General features: G+C 38.1%; 1 protein-coding gene across 1 annotated transcript; it reads left to right on the forward strand.

Annotated features, from left to right (window-relative positions):
• Positions 1-9912: 9912 nt before the first annotated feature.
• Positions 9913-10470, forward strand: LOC145017031 (uncharacterized). Its single transcript, XM_078975141.1, has one exon. It carries the CDS (start codon positions 9913-9915, stop codon positions 10468-10470), a length of 558 nt encoding a protein of 185 aa, XP_078831267.1.
• Positions 10471-19669: the final 9199 nt, after the last annotated feature.

Here is a 19669-nt window from a genome sequence, read left to right on the forward strand (position 1 = left end):
CAATCCACACCATACTTCAATTTGGATGAATAATAATAATAATACTTGGAAAATCCCGGATACTACATGTGTAGATGACATAACCTGAAGGGTTTGAGCATTCAAAGTACACGAATAAAATGTGTAATCTTAAGAGGTCCGTCTATGGACTTAAGTCCATAATTAATTGGAAATTATGTAACATCCGGGAGTTGAACAAGTTCATGGTCAAGAGCCTAGCTTTATCCAATTCCGAGGATTGATGATTTATTCGATCAACTACAGGGGGCATCTTGGGCATTACAAATTCATGGTGATGCTTTTCGGGCTCACCAACGCACCGACAACATTCGCGGATATCATGAACCAGGTGTGCAGGCCTATGTTGGACTGGTCGATGATCGTGTTCATCGACGATTTCTTAGTATATTCATGATCTAGAGAGCAGCATGGGGAGCATCTGTGAGAGGTCCTTGGGGTTTTGAGGTCGGAGAGGTTGTATGCCAAATTCTCCAAGTGTGATTTCTGGTTACGTAAGGTCCAGTTCCTGGGACATCTCATTAATCAGAACGACATATTAGTCGATCCGGCCAAAATCGAGGCGGTTATGCGATAGGAGGTGCCGAGATCCACATCCGAGATCATGAGTTTTCTAGCATTGGCTGGCTACTATTAGAGATTTATCAGGTATTTCTTCAAGATTTATGTTCCTTTCACCAGGTTGACCCAAAAGGGCGTTACTTTTGTTTGGGGGCTTGAGTAGCAGGCATTATTCGAGACTCTTCGCCAATGATTGTGCGAAGCTCCGGTGTTAGCTCCTATGGAGGGAGTGGAGGACTTTGTGGTCTATTACGATGCGTCTATCTCAGGGATGGGCGCAGTGCTGATGCAGAGGGGTCATGTGATAGCATATGCGTCGAGGCAGCTGAAGCCTCACAAGACGAGGTATCCCACCCATGATTTGGAGTTAGGGGCGGTAGTACTCACCCTCAAGATTTGGTGCCACTATCTTTATGGTGTTTTGTGTACCATATACACAGACCACTAGAGCCTGAAGTATCTCATGGATTAGTCCAACCTAAATATGAGACACAGGAGGTGGTTAGATGTGGTGAAAGATTATGACTGCGAGATCTTGTATCATTCGGGTAAGGCTAATATGGTAGCTTACACCCTGAGCCATAGAGAAGAGACTGCTCCGATCCGAGATTTGTGTATGAGGATGATAGTGATGACTCCAGTCTTGGATACCATTTGAGAGGCCCAGGTGGAGGCCATGAGACCAGAGAACCAAAAGAGGGAGCGGGTGATTGGGCTGGTGTCCGAGTTTACGATGGATAGTCGAAGGCTTATGACTTTCCAAGGGTGGATTTGGGTGCCCTATACTAGCAGAGCTCGCCGTATTTTGATGGATGAGGCGCATAAATCGAGGTTCTCGATGTTGGATTAGTGTCTAAGCCCGTAACTGTATTTGGTATATACTTGACCCGGTTGTGCATGGTCCTTTTGGGTTGCCTTCACCAAAGCAACATGATAGGATGATTTATGAATAGAGAGGTTATTATTGTTTATTAATATATTATATGAATAATATACTAAAGGTGAAATCATATAGTTTAATTAATATTAGACAATAATTAATTAAGAATTAATTTTGTGCCTAAAAGTCATTAATTAAATGAAGGGGACTTAAACCGTCAAATGTGTGATAGTTGAATATTGGTCTAAGAAGGGTTATGGACTAGGCATGGACGAAATTAGGGATGTGTCCATCCTAATTTTGGCCATAAGGGCCCTATTCCAGAAGCTTCCTTGTATTGCTTATGGCCTAAGCTTTCAATTAGGGTTTTGACTGAAACCCTAGTAGCACCAATATAAATAAGACCCTAGGGCATTCGATTTTCGGCCACTTGAAACCTTAGGAGTCTTCATAGCCAAAATTGTGCCATCCCCTCTCTTTCAATTAGCATCCTTTTGAATGCGGTGTTTGTAAGCCATTAGAGGAGTGACACTCGTGACTCTAAGCTCCAAGACAAGAAGATTAAAACCATTGAAGCAGCTCTAGTGGTTCATAAATTGATGAATCAATGACCATTGGATGACTTCCCTTTGATTTTTTCCACACTCACAAGTAGATCATTGTACTTCGGAAGTGGGAGGCCTCAGACGAGTTCTGCTGTGACAATGTTGTTGATTTACCGAAAGTTTAAATAAGATAACTTGCGGTGCCACAACCAGCTAACTTCGGATACGACTTTGGACAGATGACATAGCTGCGGCTTTCTAATGATCAACGAGACAACCAAAGGATACATGGTCCCTTCAGATTTATATTTGATCAAACAGGTGTTTCTATCACTTGTCATGATGTAGCATTATTCATTATCAAACTCAACCTGGTGACCTTCTGTGCATAGTTGACCTACATTGATGAGATTGTGTTTGAGGCCTTCTACGTATGCAACCTTTTGTATTGAGAAGTTCCTTGTGGTTAATACACCATAACCTCAGATGATACTGTTTGTGTTGTTACCAAAGGTGACATGTCGTCCATTACATATATGCCTAAAATCCCGAAGGTATTCTAGCCTTCCAGTCATGTACAAGGAGCAGGCACTATCGATAAGCCACTCCTATTCTTGTTCCTCCTTGCACAAAGCCTGAAAATTACACAGTTACTTTGGGCACCCAAACAAGTTTGGAGCCCGAGTTTACAAGTGAATTCTTCCTCAATGCATGAACATGGATTGTGGGATAAGTTTCGTATCAACTTTCAGACCTAGACCTGGGTTTTTTGGGGTCTTTTGAGAGTTACAAGGTTTTTAAGAGGTCTGACGTTTTGAGTGATTATCAACTCTCAAAAGATTGTGATGTTTAGGAGGATTACATGGTTAGACTTGATTTGGCCTTTTCTGATGATAAATTCCAAAGGTAAGATTTTTCTCATTTAGCCAGACACCGTACTTGGTTAGCAGTCCAAAGGGTGTGGTGTGAGACTTGTGACCAATCCGAAAATGAGATTTGATTGAGTTGCCCTTGGGATTTGAAAAGGTTTGGGCATTGGACTTCCTCCTAGGTTTTGATCTTTTCTCAAACTGACATGACTTTAAAAGCCTAGGAGTTGGCAAAATTCCTTTCCATTTTGGGTCATCCGCAGAATTGTTTTGAAACCGACATCTGTGAAAATACTTGACACTATTTTGGGACTTGTTAGGAGACTTTGAAAAAACTTTTGGAACAGTACAATCCTTTTTGTCCGTTTCCTCAATTGGAGTGTTTTTTGAAAATTGATTTGGAATAACATGTTTCTCAGGACCCATTTGTTTTGAGATTTTGGTTTTGTTTTTTTTGAAAGAATTTCCCGTTTTTTCCCACGAAATTTGAGCTATTATTTGAAAGCTTGTTTTGCTTGAGTTTTTGGAGATCCACAATCAATGAGGTTTAACTATGGTTTCCTAGAAAATTCTGACTTCTTTTGAAAACGAGGACTTGAGTCATTTGAACTAGAAGATACAAGACTTTGAGAGCATTGACCATAGACAAAATTTTCTATGGGCAATTCATGAAGAATTGACTGAATAGTCACAGTGCTCTTGACTGCGGTCTGCGGTAATGAGGACTGGACTACCGCATAGTAAGTCAAGGTTAGTTCTTTAGTGGGACACCTTATGGATGGTAATTGAGGTTTGAGACTGCAGTTTGATGGACTATGGTCTGAGGGAAATTTTGGACAGTTCACAAGAACTTTGGGTTCTTCTACAGGGATTTCCTCATTGACAGTTGATGAAGTCTGAGAGTTGGGATAGATTGTGCCAATGATGAGTATTTGATCACATGAATGACCTGAGGTTTCAGGAAAAATTTCCTCGATGACACAATTATTACTCAGATTGTGAAGTCTACCAAAGTGGGCTCTGATGTCTTTGGGAAATGTTTTGTCATTCACAAGGAAGTGAAATTCTCAGTCCGAAGGGACATAGGGACGATCTTTGTTAAACCGGGGTGATGAGTCCTTTGTGGTGGAGTACCCATTGGACCAACCGCAATTGTATTGTCTATGGTTCCACTATTAACAAGATTTTCAATGGCTTCACTTTCGGTAAAAAAAATTTCGATTAACAAATTCAAACGTACAATTTCTTTTCTTGCTAAATCCCTCTGATCTAAAGCTATTCCTAATTGGGTTTCACATAACATTCTTGAATCCTTTTCTAATACTAAGTCTTTTTCTAACATGACTACTTTGAGTCTTTTATCTTCTAGTCGTCCTCTTACATGGAACATTTCCTGGGATGCTATGTTCTTCTCATATAGGGCTTTGTTATAGTCTAAAAGGAAGCCAACACAAGTGTCATTAATGTTGTCTACGAAGGGTTGGCAATCATGCATGCTTTAATGAAGAGTTTGAATCATGAGTTTTACCTGCTCGAAAATGCTTAAGGTTCCGTCTTTGTCCATGAAACAGTAGTTCTTTTCCATCTTTGTTGAATCATCTTCATCAGCACTTGCCAACATGCGAATTTTACCCTTTCCCTTGATGTTGAAGCCTTCATCCTCATCCCCTGATGTCCATACTGGATGATCTACTTTCACCCGGGCCACATATGCCCTTCCCTTTTCCTTTTCATCCATCTCTTGTGCCATTCTGAGATAAAAGGATTTGTCCTTCACTACATTCACTTTACATTCTTTAGCAAAATGATTCTCTTTGTTGCACTTGTAAAAAATGACAACATCATCTTTAACTTCGGTTTAAGGACTGGAGTCATTTGGCTTGGCAGACTGTGGTACCTTCTTGGCTTGATGTGTGTTCAGAGGTTGTGAAGATTGTTGAGGATGTTTGGGGTATCGTGGTTGATTGTTTTGAGGGTTGAAGTTTCGGTTAAAGGGAGTTTTAGTGAACTGCTGATTTTTGTGAAAGGAGGTTGGAGGTAATTGATTGAAACGTTTACTAATAAGAGCAATAACATTATGGAATTCCTCTTCCTTATCATACTATGTGTTAGCTTCATAAGACTGAGGTGGGTTGTCATAGGAGAGAGAGTAAGGTTGAGGAGTTATGTTTTGCGGAGTCTGGGCCATGAGAGCAAGTGGCCCTCCGAAGTAAGCACAATCCTTGAGCATGGTTGACTCTTGTGCTTGGAGTTCTCCATACAGTTTGAAAAGAGAGAGTGAGTGAATCTTCCTATCACCTTGGACTATCATTTTTGCGGTAGTCCAGTCTTTTCCCAAACCATTAAGAAACTGAAGATTGGTTTCATGGTTGCTTCGGACAGTGCCAACGTTAGATAACTTGGTAAAAATGAGGTTGAATCTTTTAAAGGAGTCCTCGAGACTTTCACCCACATGAGCTTTGAAGTTATTGAACTTGTTGAGTGCGACGGTGAGCTTCTTATCTTGTTCCTGCTCAGAACCTTCATACAGGTTCTTGAGAACACCCCAGATCTCTTTGGCTGACTTGCAATTGATGATAATGTCAAAGTTGTCAGGAGCAACTCCGTAGGATATTTCATAAAAGGCAATTGCATCATTTTCCATTTTATCGAGATCATCCTTAGTGGGATGATTCATGGCAGGTTGACATCCTCCTAGTATGGATTGTGCACCGACAACTTGAACTGGAGTAAGAATAGGGACATGAGGTCCTTCTTCTACATATCTCCACAAATCTCGTGCATGTCTTCTTAAATATCTCTCCATCCTTTGGGACCAGTGATGATACTCATTTGCCACCAGTATCAGAGCTCTATTCAAACCTCCAACACTGTTGGAAACGTTAAGTGATAATGCTTGTGCCATATTTCCTTTTTTTCTGAGAAAATTTTTATAAGAATGAAATGAGCTTCAGTGGTATACAAGGCTTTTCAAGCAACCACTTTGGCTTTGATACCAATTATTGAGAGAAAAACTTTTGAGAAACACACTTGAACAAACATTAGAACAAGTTATATATTGCGGAATAAAGTTTAATTCAAAGGATCATAAAGCTCAACAATACTGAGTTAAAGTTAGATAGTTAGATGATTAGATGTGTAAAGGAAATTACACAATTGTAAGGAAATATAAATGACAATAAGTTATATATCAAGTAAACACCAAAATGATTCTTAACAAGGTTTGCAATCAAACACAAGTTAGTAGATGTGATCAGTTTAAGGTGATTGAAGTCACAAAGACTTGATCTAAAAGAGATCTTGAATATATGAATATAAGTTCAGAAAGATCTTTAAGAGCGAATTCTTATAGTAATGATAGAAGAGATATGTGATAAGAGATGAAATATGTATTCTTCATTAGAAGCGGAATACTCTATTTATAGAGTTTCGAGAACATACAGTAGAAATAAACAAAGACTATAATTCAAAAGAAGTGTCCATGCAAGGCACACTAGCAATACATTGTAAGTACATAAGTTAAAATCTAAGTCTTTGTTCCAGATGAGATAGTTGCAGATGGATTCAACTCTTTGCATTGCAGTACTGATAACATCATTGCGGTGGTGAGTAAGACTTCAGAATGAGGTTTAAGAGGGCCACTTTCTTGATTCAACAGATATGATATGTGTCTCCAAGATAACCCTAATCCCTTAACTTCCTCCCTAAGGCATCCAAGGCTCCTTAATGCTCAAGGAAAACCTTAGAAACCCTTCTATAATTTGTCCCCCTCTATGGGAGGTTCTAGAGTTGGTCAGTATTCAACTTTTGAATGTTGTCACCTATAGTCCTTCTACTTTTAATTAATCTAATTAATCCCAAAATTAATTTTAATTAATTTATGATTAATTCTTAATTAAAATATACCATTTCTAATTAATATGTTATCCTTATAATATATTACCAAATCATTTATTGTTATTTATTAATTATATAATAGATCAATAAATAAATCTCTCTCTCTCTCTCTCTCTCTTTAAAAATCATCATATCCAATTACTAGGTTTGATGGAAACCCAAAAAGACTTTGTTAATAATTCAAGTAAATACCAATTTAGGTATTAGCTTAGACACCTAATCCAACAAGATGCTGGGTCAAATATGGGAAGGGTAAAATGGTCTTTTACCTATTGGAAGGATAAGATATGGTTTGGACCTTGGATTTTGGTAAATGGCCTTAACTATTGATTAGGGATATTTTGATTGTGTTCAATGTGAGGATTCCAATAGCAGCAGTGTGTGTGTGTGTGTTTCGGTTATCTTGGACTTAGGTAAGTCTCCTTACTGTACCCATGGGTCGAAGGAACAGTTGTCGGACCACTAGGATTTGTTATGTTAGTTGTTTTTATAACTCTTTCATGGTATGTTGGGCTAGGCCCATTGTATGACAGGCTAGGTGCATTTGTATGCTGGGTTGGGCCTATGGACCATGAAGGCTAGGCCCAATTTATGTTATGTAGGATGCTAGCTATCTCTGTGACTCTTGCATTTGTATGCTGGGATAGGCCCATTGATTTGGAAGGGCTATGTCCATTATGGTAGGTTGGGCCTAATGTGCAGGCCATGCCGTGTTATATGTATAGTATGTGGTATTTTGGGGAACTCACTAAGCTTTGTGCTTATAGTTTTATGGTTATGGTTTCAGGTACTTCCAGTTAGAAAGGGAAGGACCCGACTTAATAACAACGCATCCACCCATGTTTCTGCAACTTTTTGATTTTGAAATTGTACATTGATTGAAATGAATAATTGTTGTTTTTGGTTGAATTAAAAATGAAAATTTTACCTTATAATTTTTAGGATGTTATAGAGAAGGTAAGATTTGAGCCTGTGAAGAGGCTAAGAAAGAGTAAGGTATGGAAAGAAAAGAAAAGAAAAGAGTACAACAGAGAAATAGCTAACAAATATGAGATTAAGATTAAAGAATACACTGATAAAAGAAGATATATGATAGAGTATGTAAAGATGAGAAAAGATAGAAAAGATACACGGATGAGAAAAAATAGCAACATATTATATGAAAGAAAGATATTAGATGCAGAGTAAGAGAAAGAGGAGAAAAGAAAAAAGAATAGATAAACATGAAAACATAATAGAATATAACTCACCAGGGTGTACTAGATGTTTCCTATTTTTTTGCAGGTTCAGGTAGTAGTCGTGGTACGTCAAGTAGACTGGAGCACAAGGACTTAGTATAGAAGAATACCTTTATTTATTTGTGTTTCCTTGTTGTTTAAATTTATTAGATAGATTTTATTGTAAACCCATGATTTCACCTGCAATTTAAAGTGTTTTAATTTGAGTAGTATTCCAAACTTTGTAGACAAATCCATGATAGTCCTCTTAGATAGATGAGTAGAGAATCTGGATCGTTACAAGGATGATTCATGGCCGTCTTTAAGTTATGATTGTGTAATTAGCACCTCGAGGTATATATTTTTTCTATGATTTACACTCACGTTTATTTTTAGGTTATTAAAATAATTGGCGAGATACGTTAAGCCTAACTATATAATCATAATATCCACTCTAACAATTATAAAAGAGAGTATGTTGCTATCTTATGGAATTTATATTTACTATTAATTTTTTTAATCACTGTAACAAGTTGTACAACTACAAGTTTGAGATCACAATATAAAAGGATGTTGTAGCGTTTGTTTTAAATATGGAAACTATTAGGGAAAGGATCCTTACAACATTCAGGATCCTCAAATATCCAAGATCCTTAGCTATATCAGGATCCCGACTAATTACCGCTATTATTTTTATCAATATTCATAACGGTCATATTTTATCTATAACTAACATGTGTACAAAAGTAGTCAAGGGAAGACCCATTCTCAACGAAGAAGCGTTTCAACAATGCAAAAGACTCAGAATACTTGGTCAAATAACGTTCATGAAGCTGGTCAAAGAGGATCCCGAAAATATTGGACTTCTTGTTAGCTAGCTTAGAGTATAAAATGACACTTGTATTCTGCACACAACACACTGTTCTTCAACTTAATCTTACTCTACGAAATTCTTTACTCATTCTTCCTAAGAACTCATTGTAATCTTTACTTTATATCAATAGGATCATCAAGGCAGGTGATCATTATCACCTCCCAAGGTTTTATGTCGGAGATCCTTATCAATTTTCTCTTACTACTTGATATTACAATATTCGGACATCGCATCCTCTCATTCAATTTGGTTGATTAGTACTTGTGCAATTTTTGACCAAAACAATTTGTCACCCACCGTGGGGTCGTGGTGTTCAAAATCCTCGAAAAAAATCATGTCTACACAATCGATCATCTCTTCGTCCTCCACTTCTTCCATCCCAACCAAAAACCTACCACCTCCTCCGAGTGGACCCCAATCAGAGGAAAACGCTTGATATTTACAAGAAAAGCACCCCCACAATCACTAATCCAGGAAGTTTGAGATCCTTAGGACTCTAGGACCCGACTGCCTCAGTCACTACTGCAGAACTTTTCACTATGATGAGGAAAATGATGCAACAGGTGACCCAACAACAGGAGGAGAATAGAGCACTACTTAAAGAAGTGGAGAGGGTGAAGGCGAAATTTCAGAAATCCCAGGAAACTACGCCCACATTTGTACAACCAAGGATCTTGGAGTTTAATAATGAAAGATCCTCAGAAAATCGCCAGAAGGACACAATTATTGCCACTGTGGCGTCACCCTGGGGGGCAACAATGGACAACCGAGCATTCATGATCAATGATCTCAATGATCCTTTCAACACTCCTAGCAACTTTGACTCTAATAATTTCTTAAACAACAATACTATTAATACTAACTACACTAATGTTGATACATGAATAAACCCAAACATGGCTAGGGAACTTCAGAAATTAAGACAAATGATCTCAAGTGTACCCGGAGTGGTCCAACCAATACCAAAAGAATCTCCTACAAGCCACATGATCTCAAGATTTGCTCCTACGATAGCTGATACCGAAGTTCCTAACGCTTCCAAACTCCCTGCATGAAGCTGTACGATGGAACCACAGATCCTGAAGAGCATATAACCCGATACAGAGAAAGGATGGAGATCATTCCCATCCCAGGGCACTTAAGGGAGGCTTTCGTATGCAAAGACTTTGGTTCGACCCTTACAGGATCAACCCTTAAATGGATGCTAAACGTACCCCCATACTCTATTACTTCTTTTACACACTTAGTTAATATATTCAATAACCAGTTTTCTTGCAGTAGAACCTTCGAGAAGATCACTAGTGATCTCTACCGAGTGGTTCAGGATCCAAAGGAAAAACTTAGGGATTTTGTCAACAGGTTTGGTAGGGAGGCTATAATCATCCCCAACATTGACATGGCCACCGCTGTAGAAGCATTTAAAATGGGACTAAGAAAGGCTTCACCCTTCTACGAAGACCTTTTGATGACCCCATGCAAAAGATTAGATGAAGTCAGGTGTCGGGCACTGAGGTTCATAAGGCTCGAAGAGGATAGAGAGATCCAGAAGAGAAGCAACCCTTCAGACCAATATGAGAACCCAAACACGAAGTCCGAATCCTCAACTTAGAGATCCTACAAATCGAAGCCCTATTCCAACCGGATCATCACAAGGTTAATGCCCTTGAAGATGGAGGAGAAGAACAAGAGCTCCCTAAAATAACTGACTATTGTTTTTCTGTGGATGTTTCAGGTGTGATTCATGCCATACATGATGTTGGAGAAAAACCAAGATGGCCAAAGAGGGACAAAAAGTCCACCGCTTGGAAAGATAAATCCATATAGTGTGCTTACCAAGAAGACTTTGGCCACATGATGGAGGACTGCATAGCCTTATGAAAAGTAATCAACTACCTCATTAGAAAAGGAAACCTCAAAGAGATAATCGAGAGAAAGAGGAAGAAACCCAAGGAGAACGGCCAAGATGATCACAGGATCCCAGAGAAACCAGGATCTCCACCCTCTAACGCTAAGATAATTAATGTTATCTCAGGTGGATCTAACATCTGTGGTACCTCTTATTCTCAGGCTAAAAGACATGCCAATGTATCCAAAACAGAAAAGGAGGATAGACTACGAAAGAATACCATGGTCAATAGTGATAAAGAGATCACATTCGACAAGACTGACAAGAAAGGAATCCAAGATCCTCACCATGATGGACTCGTGATAACACTGTACATGGCCAACCATTTCGTTAGAAGGATCCTCGTGGATGGAGAATCCTCGGTCAATTTCGTACTGCTAGACACGCTGAAGAGAATGAGCATCCTATAATCAGAGATAGTGTGGGGAAACAAAACACACAGTAGGAAAAATAAAGCTACCAATATACATAGAAAGGGTAAACTCCATATATAATTTATGTGTTATTGACACCCTATCTTCTTTTAATGTGATACTAGTTAGACCATGGATCCATGATATAAAAGCGGATCCATCAGCATACCATCAGTGTGTGAAGTTACCCACTCCTTGGGGGACAATGAAGATCATGGGAGACCGAAAAGAATCGAAAAAATGCTACAAAACCTCTATGAAATCCACGACCAAACCCCAACAAGCATAACAATTAAGGCAGGGGCACGACATGTTCTAGAGACAAAGGAACAAGACGTAAAGGAAGTGCCCCTGGGCATCGAGGATCTTGAAGCTAAAGTCCTCATAGTATCCTCAATGTCTGAGCAGATCGAGCAGGATCTACTGAATTTATTAAGAAACAAAAGCAAGACCTTTGCATGGAAGCACGAAGATATGACAGGTATAGACAAGAGTATCATTACTCATAAACTTAATATTAATCCTTCTTTCAGACCAATACACCGAAAGAGAAGGAAGTTCGCACCCGAATGGAATCAAATCATCCAAGAAGAAGTACAGAAGATCCTCAAAACAAGGATGATCAAGGAAGTAAATTTCCCAAGATGGCTGGCTAATGTGGTCATCGTACAAAAGAAAAACCACAAAAGGAGAATGTGTGTAGATTATACGGATCTCAACAAGGATTTTCCTAAGGATCCTTTCCCTCTACCACATATCAACTGTATGATAGATGAGATGGCTGGCCAAGAGCTCCTGGCCTTCATGGATGCTTCAGCAGGATTTCAACAAATCCAAATGGAACCATCAGACCAAGAAGATACTACATTCATAACACCAACATGTATATATTGTTACACCGCAATGCCTTTTGATCTTAAAAATGCAGTTGCCACATATTAAAGATTGGTGAATCGGATGTTCAAAGACAAGTTGGGTGTAACACCCGTAGATCCGAGCTAGTCAATTTAGACACGATAAGCATCAAAAATGAATTTTTTATGGAATATTTTTTATAAGTATTAATCTTAACTAATTTATAGTATATGTTACAAGGATTTCATACATATAAAGAATGCCGAAATCCGAGTTAGAACGAAGAAGTTATGACCTATCGAAGTTTCACGACAGAACCGGCACGACACAGTGCGGCGTAAATAGTGAATTTATGTTAGAGTGATATTTGGCCTTATCAATCTAAATGAAAGTTTTAGAATATGTTAAACCGAGAGCGTTCATCAAAAGAACGTCTAAATCTGACTTCGTATGAGGAAGTTATGATTTTTCGAAGTTTCAGCATTAGTAGTATGCTGCCCGAAACTCGAGATTGAGGTGGAGTGATATTTAGCCAAAAATTTCTAAATGAGAATTGAAGATCTCATCAATAGTAGTACAACGATAAAAAGACAGACGAAAACGGAGTTCAGATGAAGGAGTTATGAATTTCCAACGGAGTTTTCCTGTCACGGCCTACTAATATAATATATTAATAATATATTAAAATTAATATCAAAATTAGCCAACAAAGTATAAATGGAAGTTGTAGATCTTATTCTTACCTATGCGTGGATATAAAGAACGTCGAAAATGGTGTTCGTATGCAAAAGTTATGAATTTCTAAAGTTCGGGGCGCAAAACCCCGAAACTGTTAGAACTCACAAGGTGAATATTAGAAATTCACGAGGTGAACAGATGATGGACGTCTTCCAGGGCAAGTGTCCATGACGTACGCAATGACGTATCGAGCTTACGAGGTGAATATTTGAAACTCACGAGGTGAGCAAGTTCACGAGGTGAATATTAGAAACTCACAAGGTGAGCAAGTTCACGAGGTGAATATTAGAAATTCACGAGGTGAATTCAGAAAATTCACCCTATAAATAGAAATCGAGGGTCAGCCGATTTTGGTTGCTCCTTCTCATCTCTCCCACTCCCGATACTCTCTCTAAGCCCTATTTTAACCCCACGAAGCCCTAGTATCATTCTCGAGCCCCGAAGCAAGTCCCAAAGCCCGAAGATCCCGAGAAGTTAAATTCCCGAGCCGAAGCTCTGCCTGCGAGAAGCTGATTTTTGTGAAGATCTTCTAGATCTACCGAAGAATAATACTTTTACAAGCCGTAGTGTTGTCCGAGAATTGTCTAAACATGTGAGTGTATAGTCCCTTTCATAAACACGATTTTAATACAAGTATTGTTTGAATGTGTTAAGTATATGTTTGGTGTGATTGTATAGTTACTTTCTTCTAACACATAAATATAAAGTATTAGCTATGAAATACGTGTTATGTGTTATATATTATTTGTCTATTTGATTTGGGCTTCGAATTGATCTTTTTATATGGGTGTTAAATGATTTAAACTCTGTTTGTATTTATATCTACAAAATTGTTGGGTAGAACATGGGTAGATAGAATAGTTGGTGACAATGCAACTTCGTGCCTATTAAGTAAAACCTTGGTGACGATGTGACTTCGTGCCTATTAAGTAAAACCTTGGTGACGATGCGACTTCGTGCCTATTGAGTAAAATCTTGGTGACGATGCGACTTCGTGCCTATTGAGTAAAACCTTGGTGACGATGTGACTTCGTGCCTTTTGAGTAAGTCGTGGTGACGATGCGACTTCATGCCTATTTGATAAACCTTGGTGACGATGTGACTTTGTTCCTGTTGTGTAAACCCTGGTGACTATGAGACGTAGTGCCTATCGTATGAACCCTGGTGACTATGTGACGTAGTGCCTGTTGTATAAACCGTAGTAGCAAATGGACTTTGTGCTAGTTCCTTAGGTAAATCCTTAGGAAGGAATGAATGAAGGATAGTTGGTTCTTAGGGTAAACCCTTGAGAAAATAAAGGAGATATGGGGATGGGTACTTGGGTTGATTGTTTGATAATTGAATATAATAAATTTATTATTGTGGGTTGAAAACCCTATATGCTCACTAGGCTCCCAAGCCGGACCCACTCAGTTTTCTTTGCATTACAAGTAATGGAACAAGAGTATAAGTTGGTGGACTTGACGAGAGATTTTGGATTATAGATCGGTAGTTATAAATAACTGTTGTAAGGTCTATTTTATACTGTTTATGCTTTTGGTCTGTATCGGAACATGACATCCCGAGATTTTTTTATTTAATGAAAAATGCATTTCTTTAAGAAATGCTTTGATAAATTTTATTTTATCATATTTTATTTTGGGAACAAATTCCGCAACTCTTTTAATCAAAGGATTACTCTGATTTTATAAAACAAGCATAAACAAATCGGTCTTTTCTGGCCGTGAAATTGAGGATGTCACAGTTGGTATCAGAGCATTAGTTTAAGCGAACTAGGAATTTGTAGGAAATTTTTAGACTTAAACTTAGAATGCTAAGTAATGATTGTGATGAGTGTGTCCAAAATATGTTAGGTAGTACACCTAAATTGACACAAGCACTAGTATATTTTAGGAATGATGCCTAAAATGCTTTTATGTGCTAAACGTTATATGTTTGCCATATATGATGTTATTTGTTCGGATCTATGGTCTGTTGCCGAATGGATCTGGAAACCTTATGTGTTTAGGATTCTAAGCGTATGGCTACGAAATTAGAACTAGCATGTAAATGTTTCGGAGTGATAAGAAGATTTATACGTCTATCGTAAATAAAACTTTCTTATCTTAAATTCTCACCCGGTACACCGAACATCTGCTTAGGTGTACAAAACGTTGTGGTGAAGACTCGTATAGAATTGAGTAAATGAGGAAATGAAAGGCTTATGATAGTGAATGACACCTATCGGAAGATATCGTAAGAGTGGTATCTTACCTTTAGTTTATGTCTGATAAAATAACGGAATGTTTAGAGGAGTACGGTACGTCTGAAGTACACATTTGATTGGCAGGATGATGGAACGATTGGTGTAATTCTTGAAGGTGTCATATAATCTGGAATTTCCATCAACAACCGAGTTGAAGTAGAATTGATGAGTGAAGATGTGCATGGAAGAAGTGCTAGTAGAGTCTAGGAAAAATTTGTATGATTAATTGGATTCATTAGTATGTGTTAAATTGTTTGGTGATTTTAGGACTTGGGGACTGCGGGACAATACTTGGGATGAGTATGAGTAGGTGTGAATAGTATTAGAGATCTATACAACTGGAAGCACAGGACTCACGCTTGGATCAGGGAAAGTCACAAGGTTACCAAGAAGCTTGTAATTGAGTTCGTTTTTATTCAAGTATGTTGTTATCATTGTTTCGGTAATGACTAAATAGATGAATGATATTCTAAGACTAACGGTCATATCAAATTGAGTCCGACTACGATGAGTTTGTTACGTGGTTCATAGAACCAAGTTCGAGGTAGCATTTGACTCAAGTCAGAAGATTGAAATCAATGTGAGCGATAACATCGTGCTCGTTGTTAAGGAAACTTGTAGCTAGAAATGCTACATGTAAAAATGTGATTAGATCATATTAGAGTATGAAGAAAGGTATATTCCATTCTGGAATTTGACTCTAAGAGACTTAGGTCTAAGCGTTGCATCATATGATGAGAGGTCATTAGAACACGACCCATCGGTTTGTTACAATAGATAGAGGAACGTAATTATTATAAGAAGAAGAAGGAGTCCTCAGTAAGGATTTATTTTGTAACTCGAAGGTTACGATTGAAAGTCCAACATAGTACGAAGAGCAGATGCAGGATTGAGCACTACCTGCTATCGAGAAGTCCAAGAGTTAGATACTCTTTTGAGGAAACATAGAACTTATAGTCATTACCTAGTATGAAGAGATAACGTAGGGAATCATTATACAAGTCCAATTTCATTGATGATTCCGGGACGTAATAATCCTAAGGGGGAGATAATTTTAACGCCCGTAGATCCGGGCTAGTCAATTTAGAGACGATAAGCACCAAAAATGACTTTTTGATGGAAGATTATTTAGAAGTATTAATCTTAACTAAGTTATAGTATATGTTACAAGGATTCCGTACATATAAAGAACGCCAAAATCCAAGTTATAACGAAGAAGTTATGACCTGTCGAAGTTTTGCGACAGAACTGACACGACACAACGCGACGTAAATAGTGAATTTATGTTAGAGTGATATTTGGCCTTAGCGATCTAAATGAAAGATGTATAATACGTTAAACCGAGAGCATGCAAAAAAAGAACGTCTAAATCTAACTTCATATGAGGAAGTTATGATTTTTCGAAGTTTCAGCATTAGCAGTATGCAGCCCGAAACTCGAGATTGAGGTTGAGTGATATTTAGCCAAAACTTTCTAAATGAGAATTGAAGATCTCATCAATAGTATTCCAACGATAAAAAGACAGACGAAAACGGAGTTCAGATGAAGGAGTTATGAATTTCAAACGGAGTTTTCCTGTTACAGCCTACTAATATAATATATTAATAATATATTAAAATTAAGGTCAAAATTAGCCAATGAAGTCTAAATGAAAGTTGTATATCTTATTATTACCTACACGTGGATATAAAGAACGTTGAAAATGGAGTTCGTATGCGAATGTTATGAATTTCTGAAGTTCGGGGCGCAAAACCCCAAAACTGTCAGAACTCACGAGGTGAATATTAGAAATTCACGAGGTGAACAGATGATGGACGTCTTCCAGGGCAAGTGGCCATGACGTATCGAGCTCACGAGGGGAATATTAGAAACTCATGAGGTGAGCAAGTTCACGAGGTGAATATTAGAAACTCACGAGGTAAACTCAAAAAATTCACCCTATAAATAGAAATCGAGGGTCAGCCGATTTTGGTTGCTCCTTCTCATCTCTCCCACTCCTGATACTCTCTCTAAGCCCTATTTTAACCCCCAAGAAGCCCCGGTATCATTCCCGAGCACCGAAGCAACTTCTGAAGCCCGAAGATCCTGAGAAGTGAAATTCCCGAGCCGAAGCTTTGCCTGTGAGAAGCCGGTTTTTGTGAAGATCTTCCAGATCTACCGAAGAATACTACTTTTACAAGTCGTAGTGCCGTCTGAGCGTCGTCTAGTGAGTGTATAGTCCATTTCATAACACGATTTTAATACAAGTATTGTTTGAATGTATTAAGTATATGTTTTGTGTGAGTGTATAGTTACTTTCTTCTAACACATAAGTATGAAGTATTTGCTATGGAATATGTGCTATGTGTTTATATATTGTTGTTTAGTTGAGATGTTGGTGGACTGGATGAACTATATAGGTTTTAATGAGTTAAACTGTATATGTATTTTATAACTACAAATATGTTGGGTAGTACATGGGTAGATGAGATCCGTGAGTATGGATCAAATCAAGAGGTTAGTTTTAGATCCATGAGTAGAGATCAGATCAAGAGGCTAGTTTTAGATCCGTGAGTATGGATTAGACCAAGAGGTTAGTTTTAGATACGGGAGTATGGATCAGATAAAGAGATAAAACTTGTTATTAGTCCGGGAGTATGGATTAAGACTAAGTTAATTGTCCCTAGTCCGAGAGTATGAATTGGGCACATTTATTGATCCGGGAGTATGGATCAGATCAGGATTAAGGTATAGTTAATTGTCCCTATTTCGGGAGTATGGATTGGGTACAATTATTGATCCGGGAGTATGGATTAGATCAGGAGGTTAGTTTTAGATCCGTGAGTATGGATCATGTAGTTTTAGATCCGTGAGTTTGGATAAAGGGAAAAGGTTAGTTTTAGATCCGTGAGTATGGATTAGGTGAAAAGGTTAGTTTTAGATTTGTGAGTATGGATCGGGTGAAGAGGATAGTTTTAGATCCGTGAGTAGGGATCAGGTAAAGAGGAAAATTTTAGATACGAAAGTTTAGATCATGTCGTTGTGAGGATTGATGGGGCGGGATAAGAGTTGCCTTTATATGGTGAAATTGTACAAGTTTGAATGTTCTATTTATATAAATATATGATATAAAATTGTGGGATGAAAACCCTATATGCTCACCAGGCTCCCGAGCCTGACCCACTCAGGTTTTTTTTTTTTTTTTTTTTTTTTTTTTTGCATTATAGGTAATGGCACAAGAGTATAAGTTGGTGGACTTGACGAGAGATTTTGGATTATAGATCGGTAGTTATAAATAAGTGTTGTAAGGTCTACTTTATACTGTTTATGCTTTTGGTCTGTATCGGAACATGACATCCCGTGATTTTGTTATTTAATGAAAAATGCATTTCTTTAAGAAATGCTTCGATAAATTTTATTTTATCATATTTTATTTTGGGAACAAGTTCCGCAACTCTTTTAATCAAAGGATTACTCTGATTTTATAAAACAAGCATAAAAAAATCGGTCTTTTATGGCCGTGAAATTGAGGATGTCACACTGGGGGACACCATGGAAGTCTATATTGACGACATGGTAGTGAAGTCAATGAAAGCCGAAGATCACCTTAGAAAACTCAAGGAAGCATTTGACATCCTAGAAGAATACAATATGAAGCTGAACCCACTCAAATGTCACTTTGGAATGAAGTCAGGAAAGTTCCTTGGATACATGGTAACCAAAAGAGGGATAGAAGCGAGCTCGGAACAAATAAAAGCAATCATGGAACTAAGATCCCCATCTTCAACAAAGGACATCCAGAGGCTAATCGGAAGAGTAGCAACACTCAACAGGTTCATTTCAAGATCCTCGGAAAGGTGCAATCCATTTTTCGATATCTTGAAAAAGAAAAATAAATTTGAGTGGAAGGAGGAACATGAAAAATCCTTCCAGGAACTTAAAACATATCTAAGCTCTGCCCACTACTGGTGAAACCTATGGATGGAGATCCGCTTATTCTCTACCTCTCAGTATCCTCAAACGCGGTAAACACCGTTCTGGTCAAGGATCTTAACGGGGATCAACATCCTATCTACTATGTAAGTAAAAGTCTCATGGATTCTGAAACCAGGTACTCTTATCTTGAAAAATTAATTCTTGACTTAGTATCTGCTTCCACCAAATTAAGACACTACTTTTAAACACACAATATACATGTAAAAACTAACTATCCTATCAAGAATGTCATGAGAAAACCATAAATGACAGGAAGGATGGAAAAAATGGTCGGTGAAGTTAAGCACATTTGACATCAGATACCAACCAAGATCCGCCATAAAATCACAAGCGTTACCGGACTTTGTGGCTGACTTTAGTGATGATCTAAAAAACAAAGTAGACATGGAAGCCAAGTGACTCCTAGAAGATGCACATGGGAAGATGGACGTTGTTCACAGATGGAGCTTCAAATCAGAAAGGAACATGCCTTGGGATCATACTAAAGTCACCATTGGGGGGGGGGGATCATACCCTAGGCAATTAGTTGTGAATTCAACACAACTAACAACAAAGCAGAATACGAAGCACTAATCATGGGACTACAGTTAGCTAAGGATCTTCAAATCAAGGATCTTTAGGTATTTGTTTATTACATGTTACTAACCAATCACTACAATGGATCTTACGCAGTGAA

Source organism: Lactuca saligna, chromosome 9 (assembly GCF_052625555.1).
Source record: "Lactuca saligna cultivar CGN05327 chromosome 9, ASM5262555v1, whole genome shotgun sequence".
NCBI lineage: Eukaryota > Viridiplantae > Streptophyta > Magnoliopsida > Asterales > Asteraceae > Lactuca > Lactuca saligna.

Coding starts and splice junctions, on each gene's coding strand:
- LOC145017031 (XM_078975141.1), top strand. CDS start 9,913: ATGAAGCTGTACGATGGAACCACAGATCCTGAAGAGCATATAACCCGA.